The 12,622-nt window shown below is 54.0% G+C and overlaps 1 protein-coding gene across 1 annotated transcript; it reads right to left on the bottom strand.

Annotated features, from left to right (window-relative positions):
- Positions 1-5,865: 5,865 nt before the first annotated feature.
- Positions 5,866-7,811, bottom strand: PDRG1 (p53 and DNA damage regulated 1). Its single transcript, XM_027697411.1, has 5 exons — positions 7,680-7,811; positions 7,510-7,585; positions 7,339-7,413; positions 6,543-6,623; positions 5,866-6,222 (listed from the first exon to the last, which is right to left on the bottom strand). The coding sequence occupies exons 1-5, from the start codon at positions 7,761-7,763 to the stop codon at positions 6,140-6,142; spliced, it is 399 nt and encodes a 132-aa protein (XP_027553212.1). The 5' UTR covers positions 7,764-7,811; the 3' UTR covers positions 5,866-6,139.
- Between the last annotated feature and the right edge of the window lie 4,811 nt (positions 7,812-12,622).

Genomic DNA, 12,622 nt, shown 5'->3' with positions numbered 1-12,622 from the left:
GCAGGGACACCTTCCACTATCCCAGGTTTCTCCAAGCCCCACCCAACCTGGCCTTGGACACTTCCAGGAATGGGTGTTACACAATCCACCTCTGAGGTGGTAACTAAGGTTCTTGTTAATAGAATTATAATAATTCACCCTCAGGGTGAATTGGAGTGAAACAACACTGAATGACCCGTGTACATCTACGGGGCACGTTTATATTAGAACAATTTAATTGCAGCAGAAAAGAGATACGCAACCATTTTGGTTCTTTTCTATAAAAATATAAAGATATCATGAAGAAAATAGATAAGAAAGAAAGAGAAGGAAAGGGCAAGAGTAGATAGTGGCGAGGAAAGATGTCACCACCCATGGATCCAGCGATGACTTGATCATTGCAATTTCGATGTCCATGATCAGAGTGATGGTCACAACCTTGACCTGTTGGGAGTGGGAGCTCACGTGACAAGGATTTCCACGGGTTATGTATGTTCAGTTTTAGGGAGGAATGCCTCAATAGCTCCCCTGGCAGGGGAGTTTTACACTGTAAGAAGCAGGTGTACCTTATCGGGAGGAGGAAATGGGCATGAAAACAAACATTACCCCACCTCTGCAGGATCTGCTCCTTATCAGCCTTTTCCTTTATCTGGAAACACTTTGTTGAAGACATCAGTCCCAGGTTATCAGGGAAACAAGAGATCAAAGGGCTCAACCAATTTATGTAAGCAAAGTTTGGTTTATCACAATGGGGCATTCAGGGCATTCACAGCTTCTCTGGGCAACCTGTGCCAGTGCCTCACCATGAGGTACAGTACTAGCTCAGGGCAACTGCTCTTTCCTTTTCTAGTTACCTTTCTTGGTTACTTCTGATTTTTAAGCTTTTTTTCTGCAATTTTTGGTCAGATAGCATAATGGAGTGTTGGATTTCAGCTCAGGTGTCTGAAGACAAGGAAAATAGTTAGGAACAGACAGGGAAAATAATTAATTGGTGCTGAGGCACACAAGAACTGTTGAGTGAGAATTGTGCATTTGCCTGAGCAGTGTTTGTCTTGGATCCTTATCTCTAGTTCATCCCAGATGTTCCAGTCACAAAGGTGGCAGTGCAAAAGACTGCACCTGACTGATGGGGCAGGTGAGGGGTACATGCTGCCTGCAGGCTATTCCCTGCTGCCTGCTGCTGTGATCTCTGGCAGGTGCAGGCAAGGTGACCTCACCCTGCCAGCTGCCACGTGTGCTGCAGCCACTTAACTGTGCTGCCTCCTCTCCTGACACCTGATTTCCTTGGTAGCAGCATTAGGAGTGAGGCTGGGCCAGTGTTCTACTTTAATGTGCATTTGTAAGGTGGAGCTTTTTGACTTTAAACCCAATAACTTTCTGGTTAATGCACTTCTGAGAGGCAGACACAGCTTAGCCCTTCGTCTCTGAGACCTCAGAAGTACAGAAAGGCTGGTACTGCTGCACACAGCTGTCACTGTGAAGCTGCCTCTCTCAAGAGGTGACAGCTGAGAGGAAGAGAGAGAGAGAGAGAAAGAGAGAGAGGGGAAAATATTAAATGGGATGTCGGATTCCTCATGAATCTGAGATAGAAATTGGTGTTAGAGGATGGTCTTGAACTTCCCATTTTATGGGCTGCTCCCTTCTATAAATCCCTCTTGTCAGTAGGGAAAGGAGAGTCTTTGCAGTACCCTGAGAGCAGAGAAGATGTCCAGTGCTGCTGGGGAACTTCTGATGGGGGCCTGGGGACTGTGTTCTCCTGCAGCTGCACAGCAGGCAAGCCTGGAGAGTTTATGTGGCATGTGGGCTTGGTGGCCCCAACATTCTGGTCTCTGGCCTTTTGCTCAGAATTCTCACTGGGCTGCAGTTGAAAACAAGTCACGTGGACTAAATGTGTGGTCATCTTTTGGGAATAGCTTTGTATAATTGTTTGGATGTCTCAGGGCTGCAGGTGGGTGATGGAGCAGCTCAGACAGCGCTCAACCCCTAAGTGACAAAACAACAAGAAAAACCCCTTGAAAACAAAATTTTACTTTTCTTTTTTTTTTTTAATATGGGTTTTCTCCCTGACTAAGCGAAAAATATTTATAATGACAGTTCAGCTGAAATTCTCTGAATTTTATCTTGCTACTTACACAACCCAAGCATTGCAACAGCAGGAACCCAAGAGTGCAACTGCCTTGTCATTACAGGAGCTGAGAGAAACAGAAATAGCAAATAGTACTACAGAAATGACAAGCAAAAAATAGGATTATTATTCTTTCAGCCTTAATCATGTAAAGTGCAAGCAGAACTGTAGGTAAGGCAATTTCCCTTAGATGTGATTTATGGTGATGGTGCTCTCTTATGAAATGTTGTCTCTAATTTCTTTTTTTAACTCTTTCCTCTAACAAGACATGGTCAATGGTGTTATCTATTACAGCCCTGTGTCCTGTCAGCTTCAGCCCAGTATTTCACATGGTGCCACTGGGGACAGCTTTATTTCAAATGAGCAAATAAATGCAGCTCAGCTTTGGTCAGAGATAACTCTAACATGCACAATCTACTCCATTCACAACCTCAAACAACATTACTGCTTAGGCAGCCTCCAGGTAAAGAGCTGGAGTAACCTCAGTTGGTTAGGAAAGAAATTAGTTGGAATGAAAGTCCTTGATGTCATCACAGTGCTGCTGGGCTCTCAGAGAGAGATTTGAACACTATGCTGGGAACCTGTTCCCCACAGACACCCACATCTGCAATTAAAAGGGGTTAATGCTCATTCTGTGAATCCTTCTCAGCATTTACTGCTTCAGCATGACTTTGGTTTTCACTTTTCTTTCTGGAAGGGAAAGGGATTTTTTTTTTTGTCTTTAGTACCGTCAAGAACAGGAATAGAAACTTTGCAATAAGCTCAGAATGTTCTTTGGCTCAGAACATGGGAAAGAGATTTAGGGTTGGATTTCCTATTGCTTCACACTCATTCCTGCCTGCTAGCAGGGTAATGATTTTGGGCAGGCATTTCTCTTAATGAGCCATTGGCAAAATGACCTGTTTCCCCCTAATTTACTGTTGTAATCTCTGCTGGTTTCTGGAGGTAAATGCTTCACCTTCCCTCCTGCCAGTAACCAGGAAGACTGAACTCCAGTGTCATCTCTTCAAAGACACACTTTGTTTTGTAGACAGGAAAAGCGGGGAGGTGAAGATGTTTATCACTTTCTGAGGAGTTTTATTAGAATGTTTGGGATGGATGGCCTGGTTCCATGACTTTCTTGGCAAGTGATCATAGTCTTCTAACCTTTATAGTGATTAAATGATGAATATCCAGAAGCAGAGCAAAGTAAAAGAAGCATCCTGCCCCTTCAGAGTGGGAAAACAAGGCAGCACGGGGCTGCCAAGAGACTGGAGCCCGTGTTAGAGCTGGGACTTGTACAAGAGCTCTCTGTCAGAGGTCCCTGTGCACTGTGCCTCCCACTCATGCCACTGCTGGAGCACTCTGTTCCCAGCAGCTGGTCTTACAGTGTTTTTTGATTGACTTTACAACTGTGCAAACCCCGGATATTAATAGCAGAGAGATGTCCAGTGCTTTCAGCTGTTCAGCTGCATCGCTGGTTGTCTGGGAGCCGGTTCCTGCGTGCAGACAGGGAATTGTCTTTGCTCAGGTACTTCAGTCCATGGGTTTGTTGTAGGCTGACACAGGAGGAGGAGCGTGTTGGAGGCTTTGACCTGATCTGGAATGACAGGCCTGTCAGCAGAGGGGGAGATCTGCGTGCTCTGGTGAATGAGAACATCACGGCAAACACACATTTCGGTGCAGAACTCACCCAATACTGGCAGGTGCCCTGCTCAGTCCTGAAGCTGTCTGCACGTCAGCAGGAGAGCACACACCTTTGCTGGGCAACAAGAGAAGTGTGAGCCCTTAGAGGATTAAGAGACCAAAAGGAGCAAATGCTTTCAAGAAACAAAACACCCTGCAGTCGCTGTGGTGACTGTTTATTGGGCATTTACCTGAAGCTGCTTGTGTATTTTATTGTTGGGAAGTAGTATGTTGATTGTCCATGCTGACAGGCATTGTGACCTTTTGCCATGCACATCTCAATGTGCCTTCAATCATCTCTGGCTGTGGTGTCTAACTAACAAAACACGAGGGCAGCATCACCTGAGAGTGAAACATCACCTCGCCTCTACAGGCAGGAAGAGGCAGGTGATGTGTAACTCCCCTGTTAACACTTTCCTGGCAGGCTGCTGTGATGCCAGGAAGAGACAACTGAAGCAGCTTTTCAGGAATCTCCCTGCACAACACAAAGTGTGGTGCTGATCCCAAGCTTGGGGTGGGAGAGACCATCATGGATGAAGTTCGCTCTCCCCTCATGTCGGGCAGCAGCAGTTCCCACTTCTCTCCAGACACCACTGGCTCAGCACAAGGCACTGGCTGCCTTGTTTCTGAGGGTTTCCCAGTTTGGAAGCTGCAGTGGGCTTAAATGAGGCATTTTAGCTGACACAGGGATGCTTGGCTGCTCAGCCAGCCCTCTGCACTGCAGAGCTTAGTTCTGTTCCGTGTAAGAAAACAAAGGGGTTAAACACATTCTTCACAGCAAAACAAAGCTTTTAGGGCAGGCAGGCACTTGATCCTCCTCCTGCTACTACTATGGAAACATGTCAGAGCAGAAAACCTGTTGCCATGAGACTGTAAAAATAACCTCACCATCACGTTACGGAGCCACGGACTGGCTGCACCACACGGGTTATGTAAGAGCGGCTCTGACACTGGGATGTGGCACTGTGAGCTGGCTCTTGCTCCCAGGAGACAGGCAATCTTCTGAAAAACCCACAGGCAAGGCAGTCCAGGTAGTAAGTCTGTGTTATTTTTAGTCTGTGCATCTGAAACGTAAGCCTGAAGTGGACAGAGGCACATTCAGGTACATGGTGCGAGTAAGACCAAGCAATGGTTGGGTTTTTAGGTTAAAAGAAATCACCCCTCGGTTTTAATGGATCTGAAACAGGGTATTTTTTGGAATTCTGCATAATCTGAAGTGTGTGTGGAACTGGCCAGGGCAGGAGAAGGCCCTGCTAAGCTGGAAGGTGGCCAGGGAGCCAGGGAAATGGTGGTGCCATGCTTGAAGTTATCACAGCTGTGCAGAAGAAAAGAAAGCAAAGGACCAGGCCCAGCCCTGTCACCTGAGCAAGGTTTGACAGAAGAGGAGAGCCACTTCCAGAGCTGGAGAAAGAAGGACAACAGCCATGTTTAGAGTTCTTAAATTCTATCTAGGAATATCTTTACAGAAGTTCAAAATATAAAAGGCTTGGCTGGACCCAGATACTTCCCTGTAGACAGAAAAAAATCAAAGTCACTGTAGTCCAACGCTAAATATGATTAGTTTTCAAAAATCTTCTTATGCTCTTAAGTGAGTAGTGCTGGGGGAGCACATTCAGGCCAGAGCAGGGAGTGTAGAAAACAGTAAATTTAAAAACCTTTGAAGAAACTATTACTGGTTACATGAATTGATCTTTTACTACAAGACAAACCTGGTGACTATCTCTGCTCAGCCCTCCTCAGGCTGCTTTTTAAAATATACCTAAGTTTTATCACTTCATCTAGTCCTGAAAGCCTCGTTTCTGTTGTCTCTTGCCTTCCAACAGAGGAATATGTTTTCCCAGCAAGACTAAAAGGATGCTGCCTCCTCCTGCCCCTCCCTCCACATCTTAGAGAGATTCCTGACGTGCCTCAGATTTACAACTTTGCTTTGTTTGAATGCCACGGGCGTGCACAACTCAACTCCTCTGCTGTGCTTCAGGCATGCAGTGGATTCCCAATCCCTCCTACTCCTGTTCCCAACGTGACAATGAACCAGCTCCAAAGCCAAACCCCAGAACTGCTCACATAAACCCCCAACAAGGAATATACACATGGAATCAGGAATGTCCCACTGCTCTGATTTTAATGATCCCACCTCCACCCCAGCCACGGGCATTTGCCCGGCGCTGTGTCCAGCACGTCCCTGACACCCGAGTTCCAGCACAGAGCAGGAAAGGGTTCGTGATCCAAGGAAACTGCAGTGTTGTAGCTGAAGAGCCAAATGCTTCCCAGGGCCCTCCAATGTCCTGCAAATCCTGAAGGGTGTGGCTTTTGCAGTGTGAGCCCCCTGGTTACAGTTCAAACATGTGCTGTGACAATGGCATGGCCACCTCAGCCCTCCAGGATGCGGTTGATGAGCTTCATCTCCTCGGCAGACATTGGATTCAGGTTAAATCCCTTCAGCTCAGGTTTACCTGGGAGAATGCACACAAAAATCAGGATTTTGTCAGAAAAGAAGCAAAGCAGTTCATGTTAAACTCAAGTGGGGCTGCAGAGAGGGCAGGGACAGTCCTAAAAGCTGAACTGGGGTCACCCCAGCGCACTGCGGGAGGTGGTTTAATGTGTTGGTGGGTGACAGCTCCTCATGGAGCTGGACAAGGCTGCTGGGGCAGGGAGGGAATTGCAAACCCAGTGGGCAAGCAGCTGCAGGAACACACAGAGCTTGGGAATTTCTGACCCCTCCTGACATGTCTGCTCCCAGGCCCTGAGAAGGGTCCAGAGCGGGAGCATTTACCTTGAGCCTCATAGAGGCGGTTGACCTTCACACGCAGATCTTTCCGGAGCTTGTTTATCTCCTCATCCAGCTCTTCCTGGTCTGGGATGAGAGAGTGGGAGTGAGGAGGACTGCAGTGGGCTCTGGGGTGGAAGCTCAACCTCCCATGGGACACTCAGTGCAGGAGCCCACCCTGGGGATCCCACCCTGCCCTCAACACCCGGGACCGGCTTCATGCTGGATGTGCTTCCCAGGGCACAGCATGGGCCAGGATCAGCCTGTGACTGCCTCCCTCAAAGCTCAACCCTGGAGAGAACCCTGTTTATTTTTCAGGAGCACCTCTCCTGTGAGGAAAGGTCGAGAGAACTGGGATTGTTCAGCCTGGAAAAGGCTCCAGGGTGACCTAATTGCAGCCTTCCAGTACCTGAAGGGAACTTCCAGGAATGATGGGGCAAGACTATTTACAAGAGCATGGAGTGACAGGACAAGGGTTCAAACTGAAAGAGAGTAGGTTAAGATTAGATATCAGGAAACAATTAATTACTGTGGGTGGTGAGGCCCTGGCACAGGTTGCCCAGAGAAGCTGTGGCTGCCCCATTCCTGGAAGTGTCCAAGGCCAGGCTGGATGGGGCTTGGAGCAACCTGGGATAGTGGGAGGTGTCCCTGCCCATGACAGGGGATTGCAACCAGATTGAATCTTGAAGGTCCCTTCCAACCCAAGCCATTCTATGACCTTATGACTTTTCTAACATCTTGTTGATGATGGTTCCTGTTAAAATGGTTGAGGGGCTACACGGAGCCCTCGGGGCTGCCTCACCCTGCCGCAGCATCTCCCGGGTTTTCGCCTTCGGCAGCTCGATGAACATGCTCCCGAAGCAAACCATGGCCTTCTCTGTGGGGAGAGGAGCAAAGGGACCGAGAACGGGCTGTCAGCGGAGCCCGTCCCGGACACGCGGGGGCACGGCAGGCGCCGCCAGCCCGGCCTCACCCTCGGGCTCCGGGTCCTTCTGCAGCGCCCGCAGGGCCTCGCGGTTCCGGTTCCGCTTCACGTCCAGGTCCACGATCTGCAGCGGGAGAGGGAGAGAGAGGGGCAGGGGCGGCCGGAGCTCGGGGCTACCGGCGGCGGGCGGGGCGGGGAAGGCCGGGGCCGGGCCCTACCTGCTGCCGTGCCGCCAGCACGTCCTCGGCCAGCTCCTCCACCTCGGCCAGGTAGCGCAGCACGAAGGCGGGATCCCGGGCCATGGCGGGGCCGGGACCGCCACCGGGGCCGCTCCGGGTCCGCCGCCGTTCCGCTCCGGGCCGCAGCCACAGCCGCGCCGGAGGGTTCCGGGTTCCGCGGCGGGAGGGGCCGGGGGGGCGCGCGCCCCCTGGCGGCCGCCGCCGGGAGCGCTCCGGGGCTTGGTGACCCCCGGGGCGAGCGGGACCCGCCGCGGCGGGGAACAGTGGCCGTGGGCTGAGAGGGAGGCGCCCGCCGGCGTGGGATCTCACGGCGTGGACTAGCGATCCCCGGACTGGCTCCGTGCCCCGGGATGGGGATGGTCCCAACCTCACGGGTCTCACCGCCCGGAGAAAGGATGGAGGGTCCAGCGTGGCCGTGCGGCGCTGAGCCCCGGCCTGGGGGGTCCTGGCCCCTCAGCCGGCCCCCAACGCACCCCGCTCCCCGCAGCCCGGGTGGGCGTGGGGCTGAGAGCCTCTGCCCTGCTTGGTCCCGCTGCGCGTGAATTATTTATGGCTTGTCACAGCCCGTCCCCTCTCCCCCAGCACCGCCGTCTGTCTCCTCTTCCCCGCCGCTTCCTAGCGCGGTGCCGCTGTTGGCAGCTGGGCCCTTGGAGCATCAGGTGGCCTCTCTGTCCTCTTTTCCCCCCAGATCGCCATAATGGGCACTCAGAGCGAGGGGCGGCGAGCTCAGGTTTCCTCTCGTGCAGCTGGTGGCTCATCCGGAGCTCAACATCCAGGACCTGCCATCCCCAGGGAGTGCAACCAGCTGTGGTCCCAGCAGCTTGACTCACCCTCGGCCAGCCCCAGTGTGTCCCAGTTTGTACTGGGCAGGGACCAGTCTTGGGAATGCCCTGGCGGGGCACTGCATCCATCTGCTGCCCTGAACAACCCTGCCTGAGGGAAGGGAAACATATTGCCCCTCAAAAAGCTTTTTGTCCCCTTCTTTCTGCCCCACCCATCCATGAGCAAGAGGAGCCGGAGTAATGGGGTGTGGGAGATGCAGAAAAACCCAGCACTGATGGCAAGGACCAGCAGACTTTCACTGTGTGAGCTCTCTGGTGGAAGAGGGGCCCCAGCAACCCACCCAGGGCTGTTGGGTAACAGGGGACACTGGTCTTCGTGTCCTGTGTCCCTGCTCTGGACAAAGCCCTGGAACAGCATCTTGGGTTTCCAAATGCAGCCCTGTCTCCAAGCAGTCACCTCTGTCACCTGCTCAGCTGCTGCTTCCCTGGTGATGGTGGAGAGACCTCTGATCTGTGCTGGATCGATGCTTTGATGGGAGGGAGCCCCAGTGACCTGCCCAAGGCAGTGAGCACAGGCTGGCAGAAAGGAGAAGTCCCAGTGCTGGGGGCCCTGGCTTGTTAGCACATGTCTTTCCTGGGACTCCTTTGACAAGGAGCTCCCCAAAGGGCGTGTGGTGACCCCAGTGCTGTGGCCCCTCCGGGCTGTCGGGGACAGGGAGTGCAGGGGTGGAGGGAGGGAGGCGGTGGCTGGCGGGTGGTCACCACAATTCTGTGGGCAAATAATCCCTTAAGGGAGATTACCCTGATCGGAAGATTACTGGCCCTAATCCCATAAGGTCATTTGCTCCAGTAAACTGAGGAGATCTTCTCTGCCTGCGGAGGCAGCGTTGGCTGAAGTACGGCAGCTTCAGGGCAGCAGTGGGAGCTGGTGCACACACAGGCACCATGGGCTGGGAGCGATCCACACTCACATCAATCCTGACATCAGTCAGAAAATGGAATGGGATTGGGGCTGGATGCCAGTGCTGGAAAATGCTCCTTTGTCGGTAGGGGCAGCTGGCTGGAGATCTGCAGGCTGGATCAGGGACCAGTTTCTTCCATCCACCCTCTCAGGGCTGGCTCCCTTGGAGTCCCAGCAGGACAGAGCAGTGGGGCAGGTTGCAGAGCGGGATGCAGGACATGGGACAGGTACATGGGATGCAGGATGTAGGACATGGGTCTGCTCCTTTCCTGCAGCCTCACCCCACAGCATCCACCATGGAGCAACTGGCTTCAGCTTCCTGCCGGGTGTGAGGGCAGCACTTCATCCTTGTTGCTTTGATGGCATCAAGAGAAGAGGTCCTGATTCCCATGACATGTGCTGGGATCCTAACCAGAGGTGGAGCTACATTCACCTCCCAGGGGACAGTTTCCAGGCAGGTGACAAAAGGCTCCGTGGGCAGTGAAAGCCCATTTGTCTGTCCTGCTGCACGTGCACGGACACAGCCTCTTGGGATTGGAGGTTGGCTGCAGGGCTGGGAGCTGGATGTGATGCTTTGGTAGTGTGGCCTGGCTGGGTGGTGGTTGTCCCCTTCAGCAGCTGCAGACCTTCTCCCACCACCTCCCTAGCAGCCCTCGTACTGTCCAGGAAAGCTGGGATGAGGGAGAGCTTTCTGAGTCTGGGCAGGAGGGACGGGATGGGGATGGGAATGGGATGAGATGGAGGTGGGGATGGGGGTGGGAACAGGCTGACTGTGTCCTGGCAGAAGCAGAAGGAAGCACAGTGACTCTGGGGTTGCCAATGACAGTGCAATGAAGGCAGGGTTTTGCTGGGAATGCTGAGCTGCAGGGAGGGGTAGGGCCTGCTCTCCCTGGAAAGGTGGGCCCCAGCTCAGCACAGGCATTGGGGAAGCTGCAGCTGAGGGATTGCAGAGCCATGGACATTTGGAAAACATTTCCAGGGCAGCAAGCAGCGGCTGGTGCTGTGTGCTGCGGCCTCTCCCCAGCCAAGCTCTGAGCCAGCCACCAATCATTATGGATTTCTCCTCCTGGAGCCAGCTCCAGGGGCAGACCTTCTGCTTGGAAGCTGGACTCAGACCAGGACCAGAGGTCCATTTGGACCAGTTCCCCTGGGAACTGGACAGCCAGAGGGAGCGGCCACCCGCCCACTGCCGGGGGCTGCTTTGCTTTGCTGTGTGTTTTGTGGAAAGAGCAGGTTTGGTTTCATCATGTTCCTTTTTCCTTGCAGCCCTTTTCTGTATGCAGCCAGAAACCCTCCCTGCCTGCTGGCAGCTGCACAGGAAGCTTCAGGGATGTTTATAGGGTTTTTTTCTCTCTTCTCTTTTCATGTGGCTGCTGGGGCCTGTTGTTAAGATAAATCAGACTTCAAACCACGGTCTCCATGTTTTCAGGCTATGGATCTTTAACTGCTGTTTCAGAGGGGGTGTTTCAGGTTCAGGGAAGAAAGGCAGGTCTGTCTCTCCCTGATTTCCAGATCCTCTCTCCCTGATTTCCAGATCCCCTCTTCCTGGCACTGTGCCACCACCACAGCAACATGGGCTCTGCTCCATCACCCAGCCAAGACAGAGAGTCCTCAGGGACTGATCCCAAAGGGGTCTGGGGTGGCCAGGTGTTGGCAGGGGCTCTGGCCAGCAGACCCCATCCTTGGCAGGGGCCCTGCCCTGCCCTGTCTGGTAGCTGATGAAAAGCTCCTTTCTTCAGGCTCTGGGATGCTGGGAGCATCCCCTCCCCCAGGCAGGCATTTGTGGAGGGGATCTGTCAGGAGCATCTCAAGGTGAGGTGTTTCAGTCACATTACCCATGGTAATACATGCAGCACAGGGAGAGCCTCGCCGAGGCTGCTCCCTTGTGCTGAGTAACACCTTCACCACACTGGAATGTGCCCCAGGAGCCCAGACTCACCACACCCCTCTTTATGCTGATCCCCCTTGCTGCCCTGCAAGGCAGAATTTGGAAGCTGGTTGTGTTTCCCCAGATCAAACGTGACTCCCCTCGCTGTGTGCTGTGGTGTGCTGACTGTGGGCCAGGCTCCAGCCACGCGTGGGGCTCCTCTGCAGGCAGATAAACGGGGCTGAACCTTGGGGACTGAGCCTCAGCGAGCCAGAGCCCATCTCCATGGGCTGGGGGCTGGATCTGCCTTCAGGAGGCAGCTGCCTGCATGCAGTCACCCTCCCTGGAGACCCACCACAAAGGAGAGAAAGCCCTTTCCCTCCCAGCAGTGCCAGGGATGCCGGCACAGTGCTGCTGCTCCTCGTGCGAGCACATGTCCTTGGGGGGGTACAGCCCTTTGCTCTGCCAGACAGGTTGTGTCCAAACCCCGATGGGCAGCAAGGGGGGGAGAGGTGGTGGGGCAGCATTGGAGCACTCATGCACCCAAACCCCAGTGCCCTGGGTCCACCTGGATCTTGGCACTTCACCCTTGGGGGTGCCCCAAGGCTGGGGAATAACGTGTAACTCTTTCAGCAGTTTCATTTCAGGAACAACAAAATCCTGCTACCAAACCCCATCTTTGGTTTTTTTCAAAGGGGATACACCTTCTTTGAGCAACCTGCTCTAGTGGAAGATGACCCTGCCCATGGCAGGCAGCTGGAATAAGATGAGCTCTGAGGTCCCTTCCAACACAAACCATTCCATGATTCTATGACTCTCTCTCCAAAGCAGGGCTCAGATCCAGCCCAGCCAGCCCCTGCTGGGACTCCCCGGCCTCAAGCACGACCCTGGTGGTCTGTGACCCTGACCCAGCCCTGGGGGAGCAGAGGCACCTACCCCTCCACCCACTGAGACCTTGGGAGGTTCATCCCACCCTGGCCCACTCCGGGGCTGGTCCCAAGGGCAGGCTGAGCCTTGGTGACCGGGGGAGCCCGGGGCCACCCAGTAGCTGCCCGGGGAGCTCCGACCCTCGTTGTGCCGGGGAGGGGGTGGTCTGACAGCTCGGACGCTGCCCCGGGGGGTTCCACCGGCTCCAGGGTGGGGTGCAGGGGGGTCCCCACTGGCACCGCGCGGCTCTTCCCGGCGGGGACCCGGGTGGGTCGGTGCCGCTCGGGGGAGGGGCCGGTCGCCCTTCCCAGCGCGGGGCGGCGCCCACCGGCACCGAGCGCTCCCCCGGGACCCCGCGGCGCCGGCGCGCGGGACCCCCTCCCCT

The sequence above is a fragment of the Neopelma chrysocephalum genome, unplaced genomic scaffold, assembly GCF_003984885.1.
Source record: "Neopelma chrysocephalum unplaced genomic scaffold, ASM398488v2 Primary Assembly neopelma1_119, whole genome shotgun sequence".
Lineage (NCBI taxonomy): Eukaryota > Metazoa > Chordata > Aves > Passeriformes > Pipridae > Neopelma > Neopelma chrysocephalum.
The sequence above is the reverse complement of the archived record's forward strand: the minus strand, read 5'-3'. Positions and strand labels throughout refer to the sequence as shown.

What these genes read in the sequence shown, in the direction of transcription:
- PDRG1 (XM_027697411.1), bottom strand. Translation starts at nt 7,763, where the DNA reads ATGGCCCGGGATCCCGCCTTCGTGCTGCGCTACCTGGCCGAGGTGGAG. An exon ending in CCGGGAGATGCTGCGGCAGG is followed by an intron (nt 6,624 to 7,338) that starts GTGAGGCAGCCC and finishes CTCTCATCCCAG; the next exon opens with ACCAGGAAGAGCTGGATGAG. An exon ending in CCGCCTCTATGAGGCTCAAG is followed by an intron (nt 6,223 to 6,542) that starts GTAAATGCTCCC and finishes GCATTCTCCCAG; the next exon opens with GTAAACCTGAGCTGAAGGGA.